Source organism: Chrysemys picta, chromosome 1, assembly GCF_011386835.1.
Source record: "Chrysemys picta bellii isolate R12L10 chromosome 1, ASM1138683v2, whole genome shotgun sequence".
Lineage (NCBI taxonomy): Eukaryota > Metazoa > Chordata > Testudines > Emydidae > Chrysemys > Chrysemys picta.
The window spans coordinates 349004541-349019223 of record NC_088791.1 but is presented as its reverse complement, the minus strand read 5'-3'; the positions used below and the strand labels follow the sequence as shown (position 1 = coordinate 349019223).

General features: G+C 46.4%; 1 protein-coding gene across 1 annotated transcript; it reads left to right on the top strand.

Annotated features, from left to right (window-relative positions):
* Window positions 1-12606: 12606 nt before the first annotated feature.
* LOC101944281 (olfactory receptor 52K1-like) lies at window positions 12607-13639 on the top strand. Its single transcript, XM_008177766.3, has one exon. The coding sequence runs from the start codon at window positions 12607-12609 to the stop codon at window positions 13567-13569; it is 963 nt and encodes a 320-aa protein (XP_008175988.2). The 3' UTR covers window positions 13570-13639.
* The last annotated feature ends 1044 nt before the right edge of the window (window positions 13640-14683 follow it).

The following is a 14683-nucleotide window of genomic DNA, read 5'->3' as shown; positions in this document are numbered from 1 at the left end:
TCAGTGTTATAGAGGGCGAACAATTTCTGAGTTTGCCCTGCATAAGCTTTATGCAGGGTAAAACGGATTTATCTGGGTTTAGACCCCATTGGGAGTTGGGCATCTGAGTGCTAAAGACAAGCACGCTACTGCGAGCTGTTTTCAGGTAAACTTGCAGCTTTGGGACAAGTGATTCAGACCCTGGGTCTGTGTCTGGAGCCAGACGGGAGTGTCTGGCTCAGCAAGACAGGGTGCTGGAGTCCTGAGCTGGCAGGGAAAACAGAAGCAGGGGTAGTCTTTGCACATCGGGTGGCAGCTCCCAAGGGGGTTTCTGTGATCCAACCCGTCACAGTGGCGTAGTCGAGCAGGATCTGTGCACAGCTGATTGCTTTGAGATACTGGTAGTGATTTTACGTGAGTTTTAAGTGTGGTGGCTGGAGAACAGACAAAGTGGTTACTGGTTTGTTATTTTCGGTTTGCTTATTTCGGGAAAGGGAAGTAGGGACAGAAAAGGAAGCAAAATAAGTAAGAATGAAGATCAAAAGAAGTTAAAACTACACAAGTTGCAAATTGCCCAGAAAGACTGAACAATGGGCGCTGGGAATGTCTCTGTTAACTAAGAAGCCCCTGAGCTGAGTGCATCTCAGTTTCAGTGAACTGCAGATGGGTGTGGCCCAACCTCTGTCTGTGCTGAAGCTGACTGGGGTGTCTAATTTAGCAAGACAGGAGTGGAGGGGTGCCTGTTCTGGCAGGAGGGTGTTCTCTGTGGTATCCCAGCTCATCAAGTGATGGTCTCAAGGGAAGATAAATGGAAATTGATGTACAATTTGCCTGGGGAAAGCCTGACCTGGAAAAAGAAAAGGCTGCCCACCAGCCTGGACTTAAGAGACAAAGCAATTAAGACCCAGAAGCATGACCTGGCTGTAATGGAGTGGAAGAGGTGCACAGAGACATGTATCCTGGAGCTGGAAGTTGGGGTCCTGGTGACTGCTGCGGTGGGAACAAACCCCAAGGACTCTAGCTGGAAGCAAACCCAACCTGAGTGAAAGGGGGGGGATTTTGCTGGCCAGCGAAAGGTCCCTCATAGCTGGAAGCTGTGAGCCTACAGCTGGGTCAGGGTCTCTTTCCCTTTTGGGGGACACAGGAGTGTCTGCCCCATAGGGGAGCCCAAAAATGAATTTTAGGTATACTGCCTCCGCCATGGTCAGTGTCCAAGTCTCTGGCAGTAAGTTCAGGAGGAGGGTGTGACGTTGTGCAGTCTATATGGTTTTATAAAAACTTGATAATAAGTCAATATAATGTAACTGAGCTGGTTTTAGAGAAAATATGGTAATAAGTGACTGTAACGTAAGTGGGATATGCTTCATGCAAAAGGTCTCTTGTAAGGTATCATTACAAAGCTTATAATCTACTGAGTATGATCATCTGATTTGTATAAATGTACCACTCTTGTATCTAAAACTAGAAATATAAAATGTAACTCTGAGGGCCTATTGTAATTGTGTAAAGTGTGGACCATTAATGATGGTTTGGAATCTTGATGACTCCCATTGTCTGCAGATGGCTGTATTTACCTGTGAGTCTTCCTGTATATGTGTGTGCTGGCAAGTGAGTAATGAAGTCTTGCAGTGACATGTGATCATGTCACCTGAACTGGAATCCATCTTTAACCTGGTGCTTTTCCAGTGAGGGGGGGTGGAAACCCAGAGAGACAAAGAGTTCCCGCCTTATGCAAAAGATATATAAAGGGGGGAAGAGAAGAGAGAGGGGGAGGAGCCATCATGAAGAATCCCCTAGCTACCACCTGAGCTGCAACAAGAGCTGTACCAGGGGAAAGAATTGTGCCCAGGCCTGGAAGGTGTCCAGTCTGAGAAAAACTTACTGAAGCATCTCTGAGGGTGAGATTATCTGTATTTAGTTTGATTAGGCATAGATTTGCACATTTTATTTTATTTTGCTTGGTGACTTACTTTGTTCTGTCTGTTACTACTTTGAACCACTTAAATCCTACTGTCTGTATTTAATAAAATCACTTTTTATTTAGTAATTCACTCAGAGTATGTATTAACACCTGGGGGAGCAAACAACTGTGCATATCTCTCTATCAGTGTTATAGAGGGCGAACAATTTATGAGTTTGCCCTGCATAAGCTTTATGCAGGGTAAAACGGATTTATCTGGGTTTAGACCCCATTGGGAGTTGGGCATCTGAGTGCTAAAGACAAGCACGCTACTGCGAGCTGTTTTCAGGTAAACTTGCAGCTTTGGGACAAGTGATTCAGACCCTGGGTCTGTGTCTGGAGCCAGACGGGAGTGTCTGGCTCAGCAAGACAGGGTGCTGGAGTCCTGAGCTGGCAGGGAAAACAGAAGCAGGGGTAGTCTTTGCACATCGGGGTGGCAGCTCCCAGGGGGGTTTCTGTGATCCAACCCGTCACACCCCCCACCTCTGCCTCTGAGGCCCCACTCCTATTCCATCCCTTCCCCAGAGGCCCCACCCCCTACCCAGATGCTCACAGTTTCCCTTTCCAACCAGACATTCTCATCAAAAACTGAACACCCGGCAACAACGCTGTCATCACCTGGCAGCCCTGCTGCAGGCACCATCCAGTAACCTGGTGCACCTCACACGCCCCCCCTGCCCGGGAACGAGGAAGGACGCAGGGGCCACCAGTGCTGGGCAGAGGGATACAGTCGAGCCAGGCCTGGCTGTTACCTATGTTGGTCCAGATCACGGCATTGTCCAGCTGGAAACAGAGTGTCACTGCCCAGCCTCAGACCCTGGGGGGCAGCAGGGCCGATACTCCAGGGGGCCCAACAGCCACGGATCCTGGGGTGCGGCAGCTGTGAGCAGGAACAGCCATGAACCCTCCAGCCACCTGCCAGAGATGCTGGGCTCCTCTGGCCTGAGCGGGGGCCATCGCCAGACACTACTCCACCAGCAGGGGGGCTGGGGCCGGCTCCAGGCACAGGACTCCTCATCGCTGTCCCCTTCCCAGTTGTACATGGTGGTTCTGGGAGCCTTGTGGCTGGGAGGGGCCTGCCCAGGGTGGGGCAGTGACTCAAACTGTTCAGGGAGGCGACTAAACCTTTAAATTGTGCCCCCCCACTAGCAACATATGCAGTTTCGGGTGCAGTGCCCCCATAGTCCTCCAAACTCCGCCCATGCCCCCCTGGCACTATGGGGAAAGGGCCTCAGGCAGGAGCTATGCCATGGAGGCCGAGGGACCTTTCCTCCTTTGGCTACCCCAAAGGGTGCCAGAAATCAGAAGTTTTCCAAGGAAAATTGGCCATAGGATCTCTGCAGCGATATCTATGGGTGGTGATTCAAACTACCTGGAATTGTTGATAAATTGTATTGTTTGACCACACTTTGGTTCCTTATTTTGTTATGCAATAGACTCTAGAGCCCAAATAACCAGACGGGGCGCTTCCCCATTACAAATTTCAGCTGCTATTTTTTATATGATTTTACAAGTGACACATTTCTTTACACGTCACTAAAATCCAACCCATCAGTTTGTTCCAGTTCCCTACCTTGTTGTTCTGTTCTTTCCTTAGCTTTGTTTTAGATATTAGCATTCCAGGCACTGATCTGGGAAGGTCCTTCCCTGGCTTCTACTAAGACATAGAAACGAATGTATCTTGATTTTGACAAGTTTTCTATCTGCTTGTGCCAAATCATTTGTTAAGCAAATGCAAGGTGTTATGGGATTCTTAGCATCAGTGAATGAACAGGATTATGGTATAGGCCAGTTTCAGCGATATCCCTGTTAAGAACCTAAGAACATAAGAACAGCCATACTTCCTCAGACCAATGTTTCATCTAGTCCAGTATCCTGTCTTCAGACAGTGATCAAGGCCAGCTGCTTTAGAGGGAATGAACATAACAGATAATCATAGAATCATAGGACTGGAAGGGACCGCTTTTGTGGCAGGACTAAGTATTATCTAGCCCATTCCTGATAGTTGTTTTTCTAACCTGCTCTTAAAAATATCCAATGATGGAGTTTCCATAACCTCCCGAGGCAATTTATTCCAGTGCTTAACCACCCTGACAGTCAAAACAAACCCATTTTTTTCAATCTTCCCTCATAGGTCATGTTTTCTAGACCTTTAATCATTTTTAAAAAGCAACAAAGAGTCCTGTGGCACCTTATAGACTAACAGGTGTATTGGAGCATAAGCTTTTGTGGGTGAATACCCACTTTGTCAGACGCACTAACACGGCTACCCCTCTGATACTTAATCATTTTTGTCACTCTTCTCTGGACTCTCTCCAATTTGGCGACACATCCTTCCTGGAATGTGTCACTCAGAACTGGACACAATACTCCAGTTGAGGCCTAATCAGTGCAGAGTAGAGTGGAAGAATTTCTTCTTGTGCCCTGCTTACAACACTCCTGCTAATACATCCCAGAATGATGTTTGTTTTGTTTTTTTGTAACAGCGTTACACTGTTGACTCATATTTAGTTTGTGGTCCATGACCAAATCCCTTTCCACAGTACTCCTTCCTAGGCAGTCATTTCCCATTTTGTATCTGTGCAACTGACTGTTACTTTCTGAGTGACGTACTTTGTATTTGTCCTTATTGAACTTCATCCTATTTATTTCAGAGCATTTCTTCAGTTTGTCCAGATCATTTTGAAATTTAATCCTATCCTCCAAAGTACTTGCAACCTCTCCCAGCTTGGTATCATCCGCAAACTTATAAGTGTACTCTCTATGCCATTATCTAAGTCATTGATGAAGATATTGAAAAGAACCGTACGCAGAACTGATCCCTGTGGGACCCCTCTCATTATGCCCTACCAGCATGATTATGAACCACTGATAACTACTCTTTGGGAATGGTTTTCCCACCAGTTTTACACCCACCTTATAGTAGCTCCATCTAGGTTGCATTTCCCTAGTTTATTTATGAGAAGGTCATGCAAGACATTATCAAAACCTTTACTAAAATCAAGATATACCAAATCTACCACTTCCCCCTTATCCACAAGGCTTGTTACCCTGTCAAAGAAAGCTATCAGGCTGGTTTGACACAATTTGTTCTTGACAAATCCATGCTGACTGTTATTTATCACCTTATTATCTTCTAGGTGTTTGCAAATTGATTGCTTGATTATTTGCTCCATTATCTTTCCGGGTACAGAAGTTAAGCTGACTGGTCTGTAATTTCCTGGGTTGTCCTTATTCTCCTTTTGATAGATTGGCACTAGATTTGCCCTTTTCCAGTCTTCTGGAATCTCTCCCGTCTTCCATGACTTTTCAGAGATGATTGCTAATGGCTCAGATATCTCCTCAGTCAGCTCTTTGAGTATTCTAGGATGCATTTCATCAGGCCCTGGTGATTTGAAGACATCTAATTTGTCCAAGTAAGTTTTAACTTGTTCTTTCCCTATTTTAGCCTCTTCTGATCCTACCTCATTTTCACTGGCATTCACTATTTTAGACATCCAATCACTACCAACCTTCTCGGTGAAAACCGAAACAAAGAAGTCATTGAGCATCTCTGCCATTTCCACATTTTCTGTTATTATTCTTCCCCCCTCATTGAGTAATGGGCCTACCCTGTCCTTGCTCTTCCTCTTGCTTCTAAGTATTTGTAGAATGTTTTCTTGTTACCCTTTATGTCTCTAGCTAGTTTGATCTCGTTTTGTGCCTTGGCCTTTCTAATTTTGTCCCTACATACTTGTGTTATTTGCTTATATTCATCCTTTGTAATTTGACTGAGCTTCCACTTTTTGTAGGACTCTTTTTTGAGATTTAGATCAATGAAGATCTTCTGGTTAAACCAGGGTGGTCTCTTGCCATCCTTCCTATCTTTCCTATGCAGTAGGATAGTTTGCTCTTGTGCCCTTAATAGTGTCTCTTTGAAAAACTGCCAACTGTCTTCAATTGTTTTTCCCCTTAGACTTGCTTCCCATGGGATCTTACCTACCAACTCCCTGCGTTTGCTAAAATCTGCCTTCTTGAAATCCATTGTCTTTATTGTGCTGTTCTTCCTCCTACCATTCCTTGGAATCATGAACTCTATCATTTCATGACCACTTTCACCCAAGCTGCCTTCCACTTTCAAATTCTCAACCAGTTCCTCCCTATTTGTCAACATCAAATCTAGAACAGTCTCTCCCCAGTATCTGTCTCCACCTTCTGAAATGAAAAATTGGCTCCAATACATCCCAAGAACTCATTGGATAATCTGTGCCCTGCCGTGTTATTTTCCCAACAGATGTCTGGGGAGTTGACGTCCCCCATCACCACCAAGTCCTGTGCTTTGGATGATTTTGATAGTTGTTTAAAGAAAGCCTCAGCCACCTCTTCTTCCTCGTTAGCTGGTCTGTAGTAGACCCCGACCATGACATCACTTTTTTTGTAGCCCTTTTATCCTTCCCCAGAGACTTTCAGCACGTCTGTCTCCTATGTCCATCTCAACCTCGGTCCAAGTGTATACATTTTTAATATATAAGGCAACAACTCCTCCTTTTTTCCCTGCCTGTCCTTCCTGAGGAAGTTATACCCTTCTGTAACAATATTCCAGTCATGCATTTTATCCCACCAAGTCTCCATGATGCCAACTCTGTCATAGTTGTGTTTATTTACTAGCATTTCAAGTTCTTCCTGCTTATTCTCCATACTTCTTGCATTAGCATACAGACATCTAAGATACTGATTTGCTTCCCCACCCCCCCTTCTGTCTTGTCTCTCCTTTATCCTTGCTATAACAGCCTATGCTCCCCCAAATTCCAAACCTTCTTCCAGGTCTCCATGTTCTTGACTTATCTGTGGGCTTTGGCCACCTGCCCCCTTCAAACCTAGTTTAAAGTCCTCCTCGCTAGGTTAGCCATCATCAAGTGATCCATCCCGTCGCCCATTCCCAGCTTCTGGCAAACAGAGGCTAGGGACACCATCCCTCCCCAACATAGCTAATAGCCATTGATGGACCTAACCTCCATGACTATATCTAGTTCTTTTTTTAACTTATCTAGTTCTTTTGTTACGGAATTTGTGGTTAATGTTATTGGTAGTTAATGCGTACTACTAGTATATATACGGTGCAGATAATACAGATTATGAATGTGATATATATCTATATGCTATCCAGCATATATTAGACAACAGGAGCAAAGGTGATAGCAAAGTAGAGCAAGACTTTTTCACAAGTATTTTATTAACACACACACACACACACACACACACAATACTCTGTTTCATTTATTTATGGTCAGTATCAGAAAGTGAACTTTAAATACTTTGTGCCTGAGATCACTCTGGTAAGGATTTGGGGAGTTTCGAAGTGCTCTTTGAGGCAGATACACCTTTCCTCCCCCCCACCCCTCGACCTGATGCATTCTGCTGCTGTGTAGTAGGGTTAAACCACTGGGGACAAACTCTCAAATGTTCAAACACCACAACTAAGGCCAGGTTTAAAAAAAAAAAAGGGTTGGCACCAGCAGTTTCCATGGTGGCACGTTTGGGACAAAAGAGCCTAACACTGAGCACTTATTCTGGTGCCTAAATGGCCCCTGGTGTGTTGCTACATCTCAGAAGTGACTGAACCTCTGGGGCAGATACAGCATTGGTTCCTGCAGCATGCACAACCGTGGCTGTAGCTGGGTGTATCAATAATAAAGGCCAGATGTTCCAGCGAAGCAAGAGAACGTGCAAGGAGCCTTCACACTCCTACACACTCCACACACAGGGTCGAGTGATGACAAGGTCATGGCCAAGATCACCTTCTGGCCAGCACCGCTAAGCTCGTACAGGAGACGGTGTATTTCTCCCTGTGAGTCGAAGGTGGAGTTCCCATCCCAACGTACACAAAGCCCCCACTAACATGCTGTCTACGTGACTCAGAAAACCTCTCCTGCATCCTCTGCTTCCTGATCACTCAGCAGCCCCCTCCTGGTCAGCCTAGAAGCTTTTCCCTCGGAACAGGAGACGCACCCGGTCACGAATCTGTTTGGTTTTCACACCGTACACGATGGGGTTCATCATGGGAGGAAAGAGGAGGTAGAAATTGGCTATCAGGATATGTACATGCGGGGGGACTGGGTGGCTGAACCTGGAATTATTAAGGAGAACCACTGGTGTGTAGACCACTAAGATGGCGCAAAGTTGGGAAACAGGTGCCGAAAGCCTTGAAATAAACACATCAACTGAGCACACACAAAGACTGCAGGGCGGATGCGGGGGGATAGCATGGGAAGGCCGCGGTGAGCACACTGTGGGTAGGTGACCTGGAGGAAAAAGAGGCCATTTCTGCAGGGGATTATCCAGGTCGGCACTGACCTCTTTGTTTCAGGTGATTTGCTCTGCCAGCCAGTAAAAATCAGAACAACAGTAGAACCAGGAAACCCAGACCTCACTGAATTCGTAGTCACTTATGAATTCCCAGACATATACGGAGACACAGGATTTTTGCCTGAATGTGGCGAAATACAAAGCACATGTTGCATGCCTTGACTGAGGCCCAGTGATTTCCTTAGGGTTCTGTCTGTAGAACATGCTTCGGAATTCAGAAATCCAGAGAACAGCGGATGTGGGGAATGCACTAAATTAGCCAGGAGCATCTCAGAAAAGTGTCTCAGTGCCGGGCGCTCAGAACAATTCAGAGCAGCGTTTTGTTGTTCTGACGTTACCGAGTTCCATAAAAAACCCTCGTCGGGTCTGAAATCCCTTCTTTTGTTTTCAAAAGAGAAGACGCCATTTTGTACATAATTGAACCGTGTACCACCAGACACTGCCCTCTAGAGTTAAGCTGGTGTCAGTGTTTAGTGGGCAAAGGGGGTGTTTTTAAGCTGTTGAAATACAAGTGATTTTATCCCAGGTCAGTATAGTTTAGAGCATAGAGAAGCAAAGCCTGGGAGGGTAACTCGTCATAACTGTTTCGGTACCAATTCAAGGAGGGGACGCCCCCACTATGTTTGAGTCACACGTTGTTCTTGTACAAACACTTTTCTCATATTTGCCTTCTGACCAACTGGTTTGTACATTTATAACCTACAGTTTCTAATAATCACGTTTACAGTTAGAGCAGAGATCCCCAAACTGTGGGGCGTGCTCCCCAGGGGGGGCATGGAGGAACGTCCGGCGGGGCATAGCAGGGCCCGGGCCCACGACTACAGGGTGGGTAGGTAGGGAGCACCACCCAGCCTATTCCCACCCCCGGCTCTTCTCCGGTCCCGCCCCCAGCCATGTCCCCGGCTCCCGGCCCTGCACCGGGCCCCGTCCCTAGCCTCGCAGGGCTCCACACCCAGCTGAGGTCCCAGCTTCCGGCCCCCACCAAGGCCTGGTGGCTGCTCTACCCCTGGCCCTGTGCAGCCCCAAGCCTCTGCCGCTGGCCATGGCTCAATTCTCAGCCTGGTGGCGAGGCCAGGAGCGGAGCTGCAACTGTCCACATGCCAGCTGCTGGTCCCCATCAAAGCCCAGCTGCAGCTCTGCTCCCACCCCCAGCCTTGTCCCCTGGCCACGGTCACACTCCCAGCCCCAAACCCACCCCCAGCTGCTGACCCAGCCTCAGCCCCCATACACCCCTGTTCGCGTTACCCCCCTCACCCCCGAGCCACAGCCCCGTTCCCAGCCCAGCTCTGGAGGGGGGGCGTGAGGACAGGGATAAGGGGGAGTGCGCGACCCTCAAAAGTTTGGGGACCACTGATTTAGCGACTTCTTTCAAATACTCTTCGTAATGCAGAAATCACCTGAATTCACATTTCGAGCTGTCTTTCACACGTAATATAAAGAAAACTAGTATACACGTTTAGAAGCAAAGTCGAAGCTGTAAAATTACATTCCAGGATCTGTGTAAGCAGATGGGGAGATCGTAGACGTTTTATAGTGAGAGAGGTGTCATCTTAGCCACTCGTGTTGGATGGGCATTCAGTCACTGCTTGTAGTCAGAAGTTTCCTAAAGAGTTTATTGAACTAGCTTAAATCTTCATTTCATAAAGCAAGCAAGTAAAAGTGCTCACGTGGGGTATAGCCCTGGAGAGGAGAGACAGTAGCATTTATATGAATCCTAGGCAGAGAGCCTGGAAGCAAGCGAACTTAGATTTCAAACGCTCTGATGAACAGAGATACTAGAAGGGTTCAGTTACGTGACTTGTTTAAATATTTTATGAGTTTTCTCTCTCCCGCTTCCTCTGGAAATTTTTTGTTTGATTTTTCCCTCTAATATAAAATACAAATTATTTACGACCGCATTTTACGCTTCATTTCTGGAAATAGAACACAGCTCAGATCTCATATTATTTTAGCACTGTACACCCGGCCCCCCTGAACAGGTCGAGTCACAGCCCCCACCAAACGTACCTCTATAGAGACCCAAGTCTCTCACCTCCCACCTGGGGAGTAAAGTCAGCAGGGGGTCATTAGGAGGTATAAATACTCTCACCCAGTTGATCCCGGCTGAGTGCAGAGTCCTGCAGTTTGTGTGTGACTTCAGCATGTGCTGAGGGAAGGAGACGCAGCCAGGGTTCAGGTGAGCTGGGGCAGTTTAGATTAAAGCTAATCCAGGATCTTTCTAAATAGGAGATTTTTAAAGTAAATGTAAAGCTTGGGGCGAAATCTGCTGTCAATTACACTTGTGGAAACCTGGAATGATTCTGGATTCACACCCGTATTAGTGAGAGCAGAGTGAGGCTGGTCATTTAGAAGAGAACTATTTAATTCCATCAAAAGACAAAAAAATGATGTGAAGAAAGCACTGAGTATTCCAAAAATCAGGGATGTTTGGGTTACACACAGAGCCATAGTTCTCTCCCCTGGTGCAATTGCATTGTGAGAGATTCACTATTGTGTAATTCTGTTATCATGGGAGATTTCAGTCTGGGGGACATATGTTTTGGCAGAGAGGCAAGTAATGATTAGGACAGGGCAGTCCTATAAAACGATCTCAATCGCTTGCTAAACTGGGCTCACTTGAGCAACGTGCAGTTGATTACAACTAAATGCCAGGTCCTACATCGAGGAACCAAGGCTGTAGATCATACTTACAGGATGGGGGGCTCTGTTTTAGAAAGCACTGACTCAAAAGAGAACTCAGAGTGATGATGTGTAACCAGCTGTACATGAGGTCCCACTGCAGTGTGGTGATGGAGACAACAAGTGACCTCCTTGAATGTACAAGCAGGGGAATAGGGAGTGGAAATAGAGAGGTGTGAAGCTTGGAGAGAACATCATTGGGCACTATTTCTAGGTCCGGTGTCCACACTTCAAAAAGGTTGTTAACAGATTGAAAAGGGTTCAGAGCAGGTGATCAGAATGGTCCCTTCTTGCCTTAAAATCTATGACTCCATAATTATTTGATCACAATTTTTTCTCAGTTCGTGAAATAATTAATAATTTTTTCTACAACCTTACGTCAGTATGGCTTGTAGCAGCTTGTAATAATTTTCCCTTTGTGAAAATAGTCTCTGCATCTCTGTTCATTTGGACTTTTTATATCATAACATTTCTTCTCTTCAAAGTCTGTTTTGAATACATGTTACTTTTCTTAAGAGGCTTTGGTGAGGAACCTTGTCAAAGGCTTTCTGAAAGCCCAAATACACTATAGCCACTGGATCACCCTTGTCCAGATGTCTGTTGACCTCCTCAACGAATTCTACTAGATTGGTGAGAGATGATTCTGTTCTTTATTATCATTTCAACCTATTCGCCTGGCTCCGAAGTTAGGCTCACTAGGCTGTAATTGCCGGATCACCTCTGGAACCTTCTTTAAAAATCGGCATCACATTTGCTATTTGTCAGTCATCTGGTACAAAGGATGATTTAAGTGATAGGTCACATACCCGGGTTAGTAGTTCTGCAATTAGATATTTGAGTTCCTTTAGAATTCCTGGGTGAATCCCATGTGGTCCTGGTGACTTATTACTGTTTAATTTATCAGTTTGTTCCAAAACCTCCTCTGCTGACACCTGGGACAGTTCCTCAGATTTGTCACCTAAAAAAAACAGCTCAGTTATCCCAGAAGTCGGTGGGGAGTTCTTCCCCTGACTTCAATGGGAGCGGGATCAGACTCATAGGTTCTTTGGCTATGTCTACGCAGCGAGCGGCAGTTAGTCTCACAGCTCGGGTTGACAGATGCAGGCTTGTGCTTCTCGAGGATAGCTGTGTAGATGTTGAGGCTCGGGCTCTGAAGCTGAGATCAAAATAGCACTACTCATGCATGTTCCCGATGTACTACGTACATCCAGGCTGAAAACCCAGAATGTGCTGCTGAATGTACCAGGCACATCTTGCTACATGCAGCTTAACATGCCAGATATTTCTAGGCTGAAAATATGTGCCGTGCGGCCAGATATACTAGGTACTTCACGGGAGAATGCACACTAAACAATATGCATCTTCTAGTAGCAAGATACACCAGGTAGGATATTTGTAACCAAGTGGGGTTCGTAACTCATGACTTGTAATGACATTCTAAGAACTTTAAATGATTTTGCACAGAAAAATATAAGTGTTTGTATGATTAGTATTGCAACATGACTGATGAACTCAGAAAGAGGTCAATCCACTTCTTCCAGAGCTGAGACTGGCCCCTAGCATGTATTTAATTTACAGGGTCTGTTCATTTCACGTGTTATGTTTTATTGAAAGGAAAGACATTGATGTCAGACTTGCAAAAGATGCCACAACAAGACAACCTGTCAGATTCCAACAGCACAGGCTCTGATCCATCAGTGTTCTTCCTGACAGGCATCCCGGGGCTGGAATCTCTGCACCTCTGGATCTCCATCCCCTTCTCCTCAGTGTTCACCGTGGCCCTTCTAGGAAACTGCACCCTCTTGTATGTTATCAAGACAGAGCCCTCCCTACACAAGCCCATGTTCTATTTCCTCACCATGCTGGCCGTCATCGACCTGGTTTTATCCACAACCACCATGCCGAAAATACTGAGCATCTTCTGGTTTAATTCCAGGGAGATCAGCTTAAACGGCTGCCTGGTGCAGATGTTTTTCCTTCACTCGTTCTCCATCATGCAGACTGCTCTGCTGCTGGCCATGGCCTTCGACAGGTACGTGGCCATCTGCAACCCCCTGCGGTATGACACCATCCTGACCAATTCAGTGATAGCAAAGATAGGGCTGGCGGCTTTTGCCCGGGCTGTTCTCCTAGTGCTCCCTCTGCCCTTCGTCCTCAGGAGGCTGCCCTACTGCCGGTCACACATCATCTCCCATTGCTACTGTGAGCACATGGCCGTGGTGAAGCTGGCCTGTGCTGACACCAGGTTTGATAACATCTATGGGATCATTGTTGCTTTCTTCATTGTGGGGCTGGATCTGATGTTCATCTCCCTATCGTATGTCAAGATCCTAAGGGCTGTCTTAAGCCTGGCATCCAAGGAAGAGAAACTCAAGGCTTTTAGCACCTGTGTTGCCCACCTTTGGGCCATCTTAGTGGCCTACACACCAGTGGTTCTCTCCTCAATAATTTACAGGTTCGGCCACCCAGTCCCCCCACACGTACACATCCTGCTGGCCAATTTCTACCTCCTCTTTCCTCCCATGATGAACCCCATCGTGTACGGTGTGAAAACCAAACAGATTCGTGACCGGGTGCTTCTCCTGTTCCGATGGAAAAGCTTCTAGGCTGACCAGGAGGGGGCTGCTGAGTGATCAGGAAGCAGAGGAGAGGTTTTCTGAGTAACTTAGACAGCATGTTTCTGGGGGCTTTGTGTACGCTGGGATGGGAACTCCACCTCCAACTCACAGGGAGCCATACACCGTCCCCTACACGAGCTTAGCGCTGCTGGCCAGAAGGTGATCTTGACCATCTCCTTGTCCTCACTTGGCCCTGTGTGTGGAGTGTGGAGGAGTGTGAAGGCAGTGGCGATGTCTGAACATTTGAGAGCCTATTCCAAGTTCTTTAACAATACCACTGTGATGCTCTGTACTCGGGAGAACACCCTGCACCCCCATGTTCATCCTTATAGTATGATTGTGTGGTATCTAATGCAAAGTTTGTCATGTCGGGTCTCTTTGGAAGGCTCATGATGCACTGAGCATGGTTGTTATAGTGATGTTATAGGTTGTAATTTCATGTGTATAGTTATGAGACTGAAAATGTGTCCTCGTGGCTTAAAACAAGCCCAGGCAAAACTCTCCAGGAGCAGAGGGGAACATCACAGCGGCGCAGCGAGCAGGATGTATATACAGCTTGTTACTCCAAGTGGAGTTCAAAGTTCAGGCACTGATATTTGTGATTTTAAGTGAGTCTTAAGTGCAGTGACTAAGAACAGTCAGGAGGAGGTCACAGTTTTGTTATTTTCTGTTTGTTTATTTCGGGTGAGGAGAAATAAGCACAAGAAACAGAAGAATGAGGACCAGTGAGGCAGTTACAAAACTAGAGCTGGTCAGACTGGAAGCAGCGGAGAAGGAAAAGGACCGCGAGTTTCAAATGTGGCAGGCAGAAATGAGGCTCAGAGAAGAGGAGGCTGCACACAGAAGGGCTATGGAAGAAAAAGAGAGAGAGAGAGAAACCCCCCGCTGGACCTGCTAGAGAAGCAGAACCAGAGGCCCCCGACCCCAACCACTCCCATCACTCCAAAAATCCACAAATGGGAACACTTATGTCCTGCATCCAGTGAAGAGGACGATATTGCTGAATATCTGACTACCTTTGAAAGCTGTGTGCAATACATGAAATCCCTGATGGTAAGAGAGTTCCTACCCTGATTGCGAAATTAACTGGTAAAGCTCGAAA